The 13,898-nt window shown below is 66.2% G+C and overlaps 1 protein-coding gene across 1 annotated transcript; it reads left to right on the forward strand.

The window, feature by feature from the left end:
* The first annotated feature begins 6,535 nt into the window (after positions 1-6,535).
* On the forward strand, positions 6,536-13,898 carry NES (nestin). The gene is made up of 4 exons (XM_063357308.1): positions 6,536-7,434; positions 8,686-8,810; positions 9,427-9,500; positions 10,155-13,898. Exons 1-4 carry the CDS (start codon positions 6,622-6,624, stop codon positions 13,826-13,828), a joined length of 4,686 nt encoding a protein of 1,561 aa, XP_063213378.1. The 5' UTR covers positions 6,536-6,621; the 3' UTR covers positions 13,829-13,898.

Raw genomic sequence — 13,898 nt, forward strand, 5'->3', positions numbered from 1 at the left:
TTTTTTTTCTTCCTTTCCCTTCCCCTTTCCTCCTCCTTTTATATTTATTCCTTCCCCTAATTAAGGAGGGGGGGGGGGAGGAAAAAAAAAAAAAATTATTACCGTGTTGGCAAGGCGCTTCGTCCCTCCCCTTCCCTCCCTCCTGGCAGCTGGCAAACCCAGCACGGGATGCCGAGCGCAGGGAGAGGAGGATGCTCGACTTGGGCACGTTATTTATCCCAGTGCAGCAGAACTGGGGGAAGCAGCCGGCGCCGGATCCCCCAAAACCCGGCCGGAGAAGGCGGGGGTGGGGGGGGGGTGTCCCGTCCCGTCCCCGTCCCCACCACTCCACGGCACAGGAATGACCTTTGGGTGCTTATTTCTGATATTTGGCAGCTTCAGCTGGATTGGGAGGTGGCCACGGAGTGGGGGGGGGTCCCGGTAGCCAGCGGAGGCTTTGTCATGCAAAACCCCCTTTGCAGCGAGGTCCGGGGGGGGGGCTGAAGGGACCCGGGGGCTTCGCCAGCCCCCAAAGGGTGGTAGGAGCAGCCAGACCCGACCTCTCGGCCCCACACCCCCAGCCGACCTTGGTCCCGCCGAGAGGGCGCGCCGTGCCTCAGTTTACCCACCTGCATCTACCTCACGGGATAACTACCCCAGGATAATTAATATATCTTTAGGTCTGACGGCTTGCAGATTGCTCCTGGGGGGGATGTAAGGGTGCCCTGGTGGGGCCGGGGTGCAGCTGGGGACCCTCATTTGCGGATCCGAGCCCCTGGGGAGAAGGGCAGCACCCGGGGATTTTTTTTTAATCCAGATCTCGCTCCAACTTTCTCTGGCACGGAGCATCCTCCGGCCGGGAGTGGGGGGGGGGCCGGCGCGGCGCCTGCCAGATAATTGCTCGGGTGAGTGCAGAAAGCCGCAGGCTCCTGAGCAGAATTAATCATTCGTCGCCCTGGGAAATAATTACGGGCGGCGGAGACGGTCTCGTTAGCGGGTGCATTCACACCGCAACGCTCTGCCCTCCAGGCAGCCGCCTCGCCGTGCGGGACCGGGGACGGATGGCCACCGGGACGGATGGCCACCGGGACAAGCAGGGGTGAAATCCATAGGCTGCCCCATCTTCTGCCCCCCCCCCCCGCCCCTAATCCCGACCCATGAGGTCACATCCTGCACTTTTGCGGCGAAAGGCTCGGGGCCGGGGGAAGCGCAAAGTGCCTGCTCAGCAAGGAGCGTCCCCCAGCTTAATTGGGAACAAATGTTCCCATCCCAGCTGCCGGGGTTTCGGGTTTTCAGAGCGGATCTTCCAGGGCTGCCACTCTCCCTGTGCCTTCCCAGTTTCTGGTCCCTCCTGGCTGGTGACATCGGTGGGACAAAGCCCTTGGCACATCCAGCTCCCGGCAGGGGAGGAGGGAGAGGAGCGGCAGGGCACAACCTTTATTAGCCATCAGAGAATCCCCATCCCGGCCTGCAGCCCCAGAGACCTCGGGGACCTCCCAGCCCTTCCCATTGCCCCACTCCCAGCCGCACCAGCCAAGGGCATGGGAAGGGGTCGGGCCCCAGGGGGACCTTGTCCAACAACAGCAGCCCCCGGCAGCCCCCAGCTGCGGCCAGGCTGGAAGGGCCCCAGTGCCCAGCTGTGCTTCCTCCTCCTCCTCCTCCTCCTCCTCCTCCTCCTCCTCCTCCTCCTCCTCCTCCTCCTCCTTCCCCTCCAGCCCTGCTCGAAGCCACGTAGCAGTGCCTGCCACGAACCCCGTGCCAAGCTTGCCGTCACCCTGCCAGGCCCCCACCCTGGGGTGGCACGCGCTGCCGGGGGGTGCGGGGCTGCGGCACCCCCAAACCTGCCACCCCCACAAACCCCTGCTGCTGCTGAACCACCACCCTCAAGCACTCCGTGGGGACGGGGGGGGCACAGATGTCCCCATCCAGGGGATCCTGACCCCAAGCATCCCCCAGGGACGTGGATGTCCCCACCTTGTGTGGATCCTGACCCTGAGCATCCCCCAGGGACATGTGGGTCCCCATCCCATGGGTTTCTGACCCTGAGCATCCCCCAGGGACATGGGGGTCCCCATCCCGGGTGGATGCTGACCCTGAGCATCTCCCATGGACACAGATATCCCCATCCTATGGGGTTCTGATCCCAAGTATCCCCAGGGGCATGGATGTCCCCAACCCAGGTGGTTCCTGACCCCAAACTTCCCCCAGGGACACAGACATCCCCATTTCAGGGGATCCTGACCCCGAGCATCTCCAGGGACACAGACATCCCCATCCCATAGGGTTCTGACCCCCAGTATCCCCCAGGGACGCAGATATCCCTACCTTGGGTGGTTCCTGACCTCAAACAGCCCCCAGGGACACAGAGGTCCCCGCCCCGGGAGGGGGGTCTCAACCCCAAGCACCCCCCAGGGACACAGACATCCCTCTCCTGAGAGGTTCCTGACTCTGAGCATCCACCAGGGACATTGATGTCCCCACCCCCCGGGTGGATCCTGACTCTGAGCATCCCTCAGGGGCACAAACATCCCCATCCCAGGAGGTTCTGACCCCGAGCATCCCTCCGGGACATGGATGTCCCTACCTCAGGTGGCTCCTGACCCTGAGCATCCCCCAGGGACACGGATGTCCCTACCTTGGGTGGTTCCTGACCTCAAACGTGCCCCAGGGGACACAGAGGTCCCCACCCCAGGGTGGGTCTCAAACCCAAGAATCCCCCAGGGACACAGACATCCCTCTCCTGAGAGGTTCCTGCCCCCGAGCATCCCCCAGGGACACAGATATCCCCATCCCAGGAGGTTCTGACCCCGAGCATCCCTCAGGGATATGGATGTACGTACCTCAGGTGGCTCCTGACCCCAAGCATCCCCCAGGGACACAGATATCCCCATCCCAGGAGGTTCTGACCCCGAGCATCCCTCAGGGATATGGATGTATGTACCTCAGGTGGCTCCTGACCCCAAGCATCTCCCAGGGACACAGACATCCCTCTCCTGAGACGTCCCTGACCCTGAGCATCCCCCAGGGACACAAACATCCCCATCCCAGGGGATCCTGACCCTGAGCATCCCCCAGGGACACAGACATCCCCATCCCAGGAGGTTCTGACCCCAAGCATCCCTCTGGGACATGGATGTCCCTACCTCAGGTGGCTCCTGACCCTGAGCATCCCCCAGGGACACATCCCTCTCCTGAAATGCTCCTGACTCTGAGCATCCACCAGGGACACGGATGTCCCCGTCCTGGGTGGATCCTGACCCTGAGCATCCCCCAGGGACACGGATGTCCCTACCTTGGGTGGTTCCTGACCTCAAACGTGCCGCAGGGACACAGAGGTCCCCACCCCAGGGTGGGTCTCAAACCCAAGAATCCCCCAGGGACACAGACATCCCTCTCCTGAGAGGTTCCTGCCTCCGAGCATCCCCCAGGGACACAGACGTCCCCATCCCAGGAGGTTCTGACCCTAAATATCCCCCATGGACGCGGATGTCCCTACCTCAGGTGGCTCCTGACCCTGAGCATCCCCCAGGGACACAGGTGTCCCCATCCCAAGTGACTCCCAACCCCCAGCACCCCGCAGAAGGAAGGGATACACAGACCCCCCCCACACCGGGGTGCCCCCCCAGCTCTGCCCCCAGCCTCCCCCAGGCAGGGAAGTGCTGCGATCCCTCTGTCCCCCTGGGGATGCCCAGTCCTCCCTGCAGGATTTGGGCTGTCCCAGCGAGCCCCGGCACTGGCTGAGGGAGCGGGGACTGGGAGACAGTGGGGAAAGGCAAAGCAAAGGGATGAGGAGGAAGAGGGGAGCAAGGCCAGGGAGGAAGCAAACCTCCATCCCCTGGCGCTTCCCGACGTAGCCGCGGGCACCGAGGGCCGCCTTGCGGCAGACACCAATATTGGGGGCTGGTGGCCCTTGGGCAGCCCTGGGGCACCCAGTCACCCCACGGGCACCCAACGGGAGGAGGAAACTGGGAGCTGGTGGAGCAGCCGAGCAGCCAGGCAGAGGGGACGGCCGGCTCCGGAGTGGGTGCGCTATGGAAAGGAGGAGGAGGAGGAGAATGAAGGAGGAGGAGGAGAATGAAGGAGGAGGAGGAGGGTGAAGGAGGAGGAGGATGGAGGAGGAGGATGAAGAAGGAGGAGGAGGATGAAGGAGGAGGATGAAGGAGGAGGAGGATGAAGGAGGAGGATGAAGGAGGAGGAGGAGGAGGGGGGTAAAGAAGGAGGAGGAGGGTGAAGGAGGAAGAGGAGGATGAAGAAGGAGGAGGGTGAAGAAGGAGGAGGGTGAAGGAGGAGGAGGATGATGAAGAAGGAGGAGGAGGGGTGAAGGAGGAAGAGGAGGATGAAGAAGGAGGAGGAGGAGGAGGGTGAAGGAGAGGAGGAGGGTGAAGGAGGAAGAGGAGGGTGAAGAAAGAGGAGGAGGAGGGTGAAGAAGGAGGAGGAGGATGAAGAAGGAGAGGAGGGTGAAGGAGGAAGAGGAGGATGAAGAAGGAGGAGGGGGTGAAGAAGGAGGAGGAGGGTGAAGAAGGAGGAGGAGGGTGAAAGAGGATGAGGAGGAGGATGAAGGAGGAGGAGGATGAAGGAGGAGGAGGGGGGTGAAGAAGGAGGAGGAGGGTGAAGGAGGAAGAGGAGGATGAAGAAGGAGGAGGGTGAAGGAGGATGAGGAGGATGAAGGAGGAGGATGAAGAAGGAGGACGGTGAAGGAGGAGGAGGAGGATGAAGGAGGAGGAGGGGGGTGAAGAAGGAGGAGGAGGGTGAAGGAGGAGGAGGAGGAGGGTGAAGAAGGAGGAGGAGGATGAAGAAGGAGGAGGAGGGTGAAGGAGGAAGAGGAGGATGAAGAAGGAGGAGGGGGGTGAAGAAGGAGGAGGAGGAAGGCGCACGGCAAGGCTCCATCACCCCGCCGCCGGGAGCTCTGGGGCCCCGGAGGTGGATTAACGCGACCCCGGCGCTCCCCGGGCCGCCGAGCGGCGGCTGAGTCCCGGCTGCGAGCGGGGAAGCGGAGCCGGGGCCGGGGCCGGGGAGCCAGCCGGGATGTCTGGCCGGAGATGAGCCGGGAAGCCGATGCCTTCGGGGACCCCCAGGCCTGGGGTGTCCCCCCCCCACCCCCCTCCACCCCCCCCACTCCCCCCAACCAGGCGCTGGGATGGGGCAGAGTCCGGGCAAAACCCGCTCCCTGCCGTGCCAAGGTCCAAAGGGACCCTTTTATTGCTGCTCCCAGATGGTGGGGGGAGGAGGGGGGGGTTCGGGGGGAACGCTGGGACCCCGCCAGCTCCCGGATGGTGTAAAGCTGGAAGGAGCTCGGGGGTGGCTCTGGGTGGTTTTGGGTGGCCTTTGCCAGCAGAGGGGACTGTTGCTCGTCTCTCCGGAGGAGCTGGCCCCGGCGACGGCTCGGGAGGGGACATTTACCCTTCTCCTCCTTGCCCTGGGGAGGGCAGAGCGGGGACAGCCCCCCCCCCCCGCCCCCACCCCCCCCCGCCGTGGGAAAACCACCATCCCTCCGGGAGAGGGAGGACGGGGAGAAAAAGCTGGCAACAAATCTCTCCCCAAACGATGTTTTCCTGCCTCTTTTGTTCACAGAAACCCCCCCGGTTTGGATTTTTAAACCTTGCCAGCCCGCTGCCCTCCCCCCGCCCCTTCTAAATCAGCTGGAGGGGGGGAAAAAAAAAAGAGAGAAAAATAAAAAATAATAATCCCCAAACGCTCCCCGCGAAGCGATTCATAACCCGCATTCCCCCCCCCAGCCATGACGGCTCGGCCGCGCGGGTGAAAGCTGTGAACGAAACCAAATGTTGAGCCGGCGCTTGGCCAAGTTTCGGAGGCTGCGGGTGAAAGTCCCCCCTCGGGCTCCCGCCGTCCCGCACATCTGGAAAGAGAGAGGATGGCAGCTGCGCGCAGCTGGATGCAGCACCCCGAGGATGGGGCGGGGGGGGAGGAAGGGGGTCGGCTGAGATGACGCCCTAGTGCCCCCCGCCATCCCCCCGTGCCTGGATTCAAGGCCACGGCTTGTGCTGAGCCCAAAGCTGCCCTGGGCGCCGAGGGGCACCGGGTGTCCCCAGTGCCACCATCACCCCTCCCGAGACTGGGAGAACATCCAAGGGCTCCGTCTGGGTTCCCGTGGCCCCCGGGCTTTCGGAGTGGCACGGGGCCAGCGTACCACCGGGGAGGGATGCCCGCAGCCAAGCCCACCAGGACGGGCATCTGCCAACCCGCCCTTGGACACCCCCCCCGCCCTCCGTGCCGAGCCCCACAGCACCCCACATGGCGCTCCAGCTTTGCCGGTGTGTGCGTGTGTGTGTGTGGATTTCCCAGCCGAGCCACGTTGGGGGCAGGATCCAAGTCCTCAAACCACCCTCCCGAAGTGCAGAGAAACACTTTGCCCTTCCTCAGGGCTGGGAAATCCCATCCGGCGTCGAGCCCACGTGGGGCTGGAAGCGGCCCCGGCTGCGGAAGAGTTAAGCCCAGCTGCTCGCCCGGGTCTCAGGGGCCTCCCACTCGCCCGGCTGAGTATGAATAGCTGCGCTCCCCCTCCGCTCCCAGCCATTCGCTTCCCTCCCTGTGCTTTCCCACTTCTCCAGAGCCTCCGGCATCCTCCGGCATCCTCCGGCAACGCCGGCATCTGAGCCCCGGCATCCTCCGTCAGCAGCCCCGATGCTGAGCACGGAAAGTTTCGCTGGGGCGAGAGCCCTGGGCGAGGAGTCCCTGCAGATGTGGGACCTCAACAAGCGGCTGGAGGCCTACCTGGCCCGCGTCAAGTTCCTGGAGGAGGAGAACGAGGTGCTGCGAGCCGAAATCCAGAGCGCCAAGGGCAGCCCCGCCGGCGACTCGTGGCGGGCCAAGTACGAGGAGGAGCTGCGAGCCCTGCGGGACGCGCTGGATCACGCCTTCAGGGAGAAGTGCACGGCTGAGCTGGCCAGGGACAACCTCTACGAGGAGGTCCAGCAGGTGAAAAGCAGGTGCCAGAAGGAGCAGGCGGCCCGAGAAGAAGCCAAGAAGCAGCTCTCCTTGAGCAGGAAGGAGCTGGAGGAGGAGAGGAGGGCGCAGATCTGGCTGAAGGAGAGAGCCGTGCAGCTGGAGAAGGAGGTGGAAGCCTTGCTGGAGGTGCACGAGGAGGAGAAAGCGGGGCTGGACCAGGAGATTGCGAGCTTCTCGCAGAGCCTGGAGAGCTTCCGATGCGCTCCGGTGGCTTTCCAGCCGGTGGAGGTGGAGGACTACTCCAAGAGGCTCTCGGAGATCTGGAAAGGGGCGGTGGAGACCTACAAGACGGAGGTATCGCAGCTGGAAGGTTCCCTCTGCCAGGCCAAGGAGAACCTCTGGAAGGCGGTGGAGGACAACCAGCAGAGCCAGCTGCAGCTCCAGCACCTGGAGAAGGACCTGGTGGGGCTCAAAGCGCGGAAGGAGATGCTGGAGGAGAACCTGGCCCGGCAGTGGCAGGAGCAGCGCGGGGAGGCGGAGAAGTTCCAGGTGGGTGAAGGCGGTTGCGGGGGGGAGCCGGTCCCCTGGGGAGGGGGAGAGCGGGGTGCTGGGGGTGCCTGGGGGGGTGTTCAGGGCACCCACTGCCCACAAAGGGAGGGGGGAGATGGGTAGGAGGGAGGCAAGACAGAGGGAGAAAACCCCGGGGCAGGGAGGGAGGGTGGCCCTGGATGAGCTGCAGATGGAGAGGAAGCTGGGGAGGGTGGGAGGAAGGGCGGGGGGGGGTCGGGGGGGTGGCTCAGGGACACCCTTTTCCCCCTCGCAACAGGGACCCGGAGCCACCCTGCTGCAGGGGAGCAGCACCCAGACGCCGGGTCCTCCCCCACCACCCTGCCCGGGGATGCTGCTCCACGTCCCCGTGGGATCCAGAGACCCCCGGGGGGACGGCAGCCCCCGCCTGCTGCCCCCCACCCCCCACCCCCCCCCAGCCCCAAGTCTGGGTGCAGGCAGCGGGGCGGGGGGGGGGCGCGGGGAGGAATTAAACTCCGACCGACTTCGCTGCAGCTGCAACCCAACAGCTGCAAAGTAATTCAGCGGAGGGAGGTTGCGGGAGGGAGGGGGGGGTTGGAGCCCGGGGGGGGGGGTGGAAATATGGGGCTGGAAATGCCGGGGAGGGCACGGATGCCGCCCCGGGGAAGGGTCCCTCTTTGTTTCCAGGTCCGGGGACCGGCCACGGCCACCGATCACAGAGCAGAGGGGGCCACGGCCCCGGTCACTGGTCACGGAGCCGAGGGTGTCACGGAGCCGAGGGTGTCACGGAGCAGAGGGTGCCACCACCCCGGTCACTGGTCACAGAGCCGAGGGTGCCACGGCCCCCGTCACTGGTCATGGAGCCGAGGGTGCCACGGAGCCGAGGGTGCCACCACCCCGGTCACTGGCCACGGAGCCGAGGGTGCCACGGCCCCCGTCACTGGTCACGGAGCCGAGGGTGCCACCGTCCTGGTCACTCACCCAAAAGATGCTTCTTTCCCAGCCCGGTGTCCTGCAATCCCGAATCCCCCCGGCCCTTCCTCCCTCCTCCGGCACCCCGCCTCCCCCTCGCTTTTCACCCCACTCCTCTCCTCACCCCCCCAACTCCCCATCCTCAGCCCCCCCCAGCCCACCCCACCCCGAACCCCCCGCAGCATCCCACGGGGCGCCGGGCGGAAACAAGAGCCACCAAACGCGGTCCCATGCCCGGCAGGGACAGCAGGGCTGAGGTGTCCCTGATGTGTCCCATCGTTGTCCCCCCCCGCCCCGCAGCTGGCGATGGAGGCGCTGGAGCAGGAGAAGCAGAGCCTGCGGGGACAGATCGCCCAGGTGCTGGAGGACCGGCAGCAGCTCATGCACCTCAAGATGTCCCTCAGCCTGGAAGTGGCCACCTACAGGTGAGGTCCCCGCTGGGGACAAGGCTGGGGACAAGGCTGGGGACAAGGTTGGGGACAAGGTTGGGGACCAGCCACTTCCCCCACGCAGGGAGCTGGGGACGACCCCTGCAACGGCGGTGGGCGCAGGGTAGGGGGGCGTCTTGGCTAAAAGAAGGGGGGGTCTCGGGTACAAGCCGGGGGGGGGGGGTCTCGGGCACAAGGGGGGTCTTGTGTAGCCCTTCCAGCCCTTCCAGATGGCCCCAGACAAAGGCAGGTTGCCAGGGGACTGGGGGGACAATTAGCATGAGAATAGGGGCTGTCCCCAGCCCAGGCGAGGGGCCTCCCCGCCGGAGCATGATGTCACCCGGCGCGGACACTAATCCTGGGGACAGGGGGATGGGAGGGGAGACAGGAGCAAGGGGGGGGCCGCTCCGCTCCCCCACCCCCCCCCCGCGGTCCCGTCCCCCCCCACCATGGGCATGGAACCGGCAGCAAAACCATCCGGAGCCCCTTCGTGCCTCAGTTTCCCTGCAAAGCATCCGCCGTAGCCCCGCGGGGTGTGCTGGTGGTGGAGGGCGAGGGGGGGCACGGGGAGCATCCCCCCCCCCGGCACCCACCCCGCTCCTTCTCCTCGCAGGACGCTGCTGGAAGCGGAGAGCACCCGCTTGCAGATGCCAGCCAGGGAATACAAACTGGCCAACGGCTTGCGAGGTAAGGCAGCACTGGCCACCGCATCCCCGCCTTGGGGGCCGGGGGTGCTGGGGGTAGCCGGAGGTGGCGGGGTGGGGGGGGGGGGGGATGAGGCTGAATATAGACACGAGCGTTTTCCTGGCCGCGATAGGAAGGTGCGAACAGCGGGCAGCGGCGGGGGGGGTGGGGGGGGGTGTCCTGGCACGGGCCTCGCCACCCGCCGCCGCCGCGCAGATAAGGGCTTATCTGCCGCTTCGCCTCTTCTCTTCCATTCCTCCCCCTCACGGGGAGGCCGGGAGGGCAGCCGCGTGCCCAGCCGGAGCGCGGGGCTTGTCGTAACAAGCCGAGCGTTTCTCGTTTTCCTCCAAATAAAAACCACCAAGGAAAGCCTGGCACCCACGCTCTCCCCCCCCCCGACTTCTCCGTCCACCCCCCCAACCCTAACCCAGCAGCAAGACCTGACCACGCCGGAGCATCGTCCCCGCGCGGCGCCGGAGCATCAGTTGAGCTCCAGTGAGGAATTTCCCACTTTGCCAGGAAGGGGCTGGTTAAAAATAGGAGAGGGGGCAGCGGGCAGCGAGAGGCCCCCACCCCGGGCGGCCGGGGAGGGATGGGGGGAGCCCAGAGAGCGGCTTTTTGGCAAGCTGACGGCGCTCCCCGCCTCGCTCGTTGCAGATCTCAAGCTGGAGGTGAGCGGGGGCAGCAAGTTGGCGGCGGCGAGCGCCGAGGCCAGGCGGCTGCTGCCCCGGGACCACCGCACCAGCCCCTCCGTCTTCCCCCGGGCGGAGGGGAGGGGGCAGCCGGCAAAAACCAGAAGCGACGCTCTGACACCCAAAATCCAGAGCCCCAGGGAGCTCCAGAAAATCGGCTCCGTCCTCCATGCCACGGCACCGCAAGCCAAGGAGCCGGGTGCCCCCGGCCGCCCCACGCCGAGCCCCTCGCAGCCCGGCAAAGCCCCTTCTCTCTCCCTGGACCCCCCCAGCCCCGTGCCACCGGAGCCGGGGAGCCCGGGGGGAGAGGGTCCTGCCTGGCCAGGGGGAGACGGGGGTGAGATGAGCCAAGGGAAGGAGCATCCTGTGCCCAGAGCCGCGGCGGAGACCCGCGATGCCGGCGCCGAGCCCCCGGGAGCGGTGCCCACCCGCAGCCTGCGGTACCCAGCCCGGCTGGTCAGCGAGGCGCTGGAGGATGCTCTCAAGGAAATGAATGACGATGCTCAGCCCAAAGAAGAGCCCCCGCTCGGCGCCGCGTGGGCCCCCCCGGATGCCCGTCCCCCCAGCCCCGTCCCCCCCATAGAGGCTCGCGGAGGGGCCGGGGAAGGGCAAGACCCCTCGGAGGGTGGCGGGGATGGCGAAGCCCCCGAAGAGGAGGAGAGGGCTGGGGAAGGCGTGCTCCAGGGGCTGGGTGCGGGATCGCATCCCTGCGGCGCGGCGGCTTCCCTGAGCCCGGAAGAGCCGGGAGTGTGGGAGGAGGAGATGCCGGCTGTGCTGAGCCCAGGGGGACCAGAAGTGGTGGCCCAGGAAGAGGACACCAGTGGCCCTGGCCAGACTGGGGCCAGCCAGGAAGAGCCAGAGGATGAGGAGGATGCCCCAAGCACGGAAGCATCACACCCCTCGGAGGACGAGGAGGAGAGGGGACCCGACGATGGCGATTTCCAGGGCGAAGGGATGGATGCGGGAGAAGGGGAGTCCCCGCAGAGAGAAATCGAAGCTGCTTTTGCTGTCCCCATGGAAAGCCACCCGGGTTTGCCCATGGAAAGTCACCCGGAAGAGGACTTCATTGATGGGGAGCAGGAAAAGTTTGAGCAGCGGGAAATGCCCGTGTGTGAGATGGACCTGGCTGCAGGGGAGGAAAGGCGGCAGGAGCCGTGCCCGGAGCAGGAGCCGTGCCTGGAGCAGGAGCCCTTGAGCATCCATGAGGCCACCCCAGCAGAAGAGGCTTCGTCGGGGGCTGTGGAAGATGCCATGGGAGGGGAGGACCCAGGCAGAGCAGAAGAAGGTGAGGGAGAAAAGGGAGAGGCCAGCGGGGAGGCGCTGGGAGGAGAAGACCCTGGGGCAGGAGAGGCTGCGGGACCAGAAGCCCTGGGGCAGGAGGAGCCCGAGGACCTGCAGGAAACCGGCTTTGGGGAAGAGACGCGGGAGGAGGAGCAGCCGGAGCCGGGAGAGGAGCGCTGGGGTGGGAGGGATGAGGGCAGCAGCCAAAAGCCCCCTCCAGAGGAGTGGGAGGTGACAGCAGAGGACATGGAGGGGGCTCTGGGGACGGAAGAGCCAGCCTGGGCGGATGACACCCCGAGAAGCGCAGGAGGGCTGGAAAGCGAAGAGAGAGACGGCAGCGTGTCGCCGGCAGAGCTGGAGGAAACCCGGGAAGATGACGAAGAAGCTGCCGAGAGCCGAGGGACGAGCCAGCAGCAGCCACCGCCGGGCGCTGAGCCGGCCCCGGGGCTGGCAGGGGATGAGCAGGAGGACACCGTGGGGCAGCCTGACCAGGCAGCACCCATCCATGTCCCCGGGCAAGGGGACAGCCAGGAGCCGGCCGAGGCTGCGGAGGAGCCATGGGAGGTGCAGGATGAGGATGCCGATGAGGAGCTCGACTTGGAGGCAGGCCAGCGGGAGAGCAGCAGCGGCACCGTCCCCGCCGCACCGCAGCAGGCGCCGGGTGACGGCACCGAGAGCGGTGAGCGGGAGGAGGAGGAGGAGGAGGAGGAGGATGGGCGATGGGGAGAGCCGGAGCCGGCGCCGGGGACAGGCAGGAGGGTGGAGCTGGAGGACACGCTGCCGGACAGCACGCCATTGCGCCTCTACGATGGGGAGACGCTGGCTGCGGTCACACCCAGCCAAAACCCTCCGGAGACTGAGGAAACCACCGAGACAGGCCCCGCATCCCAAATAACTCCGGAGGATGAAGGGTGGCTGGAAGGGAAGGACAAGCCGCCAACTCCCACCGTGCCAGAGAGCTGCGAAGAGGAGGAAGGAACGGAGGTAGCCCCCGCGGCAGAGGGTGCCGAGGAGGAGGAAGGTTATTTCATGGTCTCTGCTCCCAACCAAGAGGTTTCCAGCTCGGAGGAAGCCGAGATCTCCGAGGACTTTGAAGAAATTAAAGTTGAAGCAACCGAAGCCGGCCAAGATGAGCTGGAAGCTCCCGGAGAAGCATCTCCGGTGCCAGAGGATGAAGGGCACTTTGAGGCGTTTGTTGGTGAAGCGGATGAAGATGCGAAGATGCCCACAGAAGAAGCCGAGATGCCAAAGGACGAGGATGAGGATGATGCTGGGGGTTTTACCGCCGAGCTGGAGGAAGGCCCCGCTGTTCCTGAGGCGGATCCCGTCTCCCCCGGGACCACGGGGTCATTAGCCGGAGGCTCCGGGCTGCGGGAGAGTTTGGCTGCTGAATCGGACGAGGAGCTCGATGGCGCGGTCGAGCTGGAGAGCGATGGCGGCAGAGTCGAAACGCTCCCGGGGCCGGTGGGGCAGGAGGAGGAGGAAGAGGAGGAAGAGGAGGAAGAAGAGGAGGAGGATCCCAGCACGGCTCACCAGGACGTGGCTGCGTCCATCCCTCCGGCAGGGCTCCAAGCCCGGGTGATGCCGGTTTCTCCGCTGCCCGACCAAGCGGCGCAGACGGCGGATGAGCAGCCAGCTGTGGAGGAGGAAGCACCAGCCGGCGACAGTCCACCCCCAGACAGGGATGAGGAGCCCCCCGAGGCCGACCCGCCTCAGCCGGGCTCCGCGCCGGAGCGGGGAGTTTTTCCGGAGATGATTAAAGAAAGCCCAGAGGCGGCCGATCCCTCCGCAAAGGTGCCGGCGGACGTCGTGAAAGACTCGGATATTTTGGAAATAGTCGAGCAAGCCCTGGAGTTCAACCAGGAGCTGGTGATGGGAGTGAAGGCGGCCGAGGGCGGGCAACGGGATGCCAGCGGGTCCCAGCTCCCCGGGGATGCCGAGGAAGAGTCTTCACCCGCCTCGTCCAGCGAGGAGGAGCCGACGGTGCAGGAGGCACCAGCAGAGGCGGCTGCGGGGCCGGAGGGTCTGGCTGGGGCCGCCAACGGGCTGTACCGGGAGGCCAGCCTGGAAGACCTGGCCGAATTCACCGAGGAGGTGCCCAACGGCGTCGCCGGCGCGTGGCCGGTGCAGGAGGTCCCCGATGAGAGCACAGAGCCCAGCGGGGGCACGCAGCCGCGGCCCCCCGCCGATGCCGCCGCCAAGCTGACCGATGCCACCCCCTGCGGCAAACACGGCGGGGCCGACGCCGTCCCCGTGCCGTCCTCTTTGGGGGACGACGTCTTGCGCCTCGCGCCCGACCAGCCGCCGGCGTGTCGGCTGAGAGCCGAGCAGGAGCCCTGGTCCTCGGGGGACGAGTGACAGCGGCGACGGGAGCCGGGGAGGGGGGGGACACCCCTTCGGTAGCCCCTTCCCCTCCAAACCCCAGCCC

Source organism: Chroicocephalus ridibundus, chromosome 21 (assembly GCF_963924245.1).
Source record: "Chroicocephalus ridibundus chromosome 21, bChrRid1.1, whole genome shotgun sequence".
In the NCBI taxonomy this organism is placed as follows: domain Eukaryota; kingdom Metazoa; phylum Chordata; class Aves; order Charadriiformes; family Laridae; genus Chroicocephalus; species Chroicocephalus ridibundus.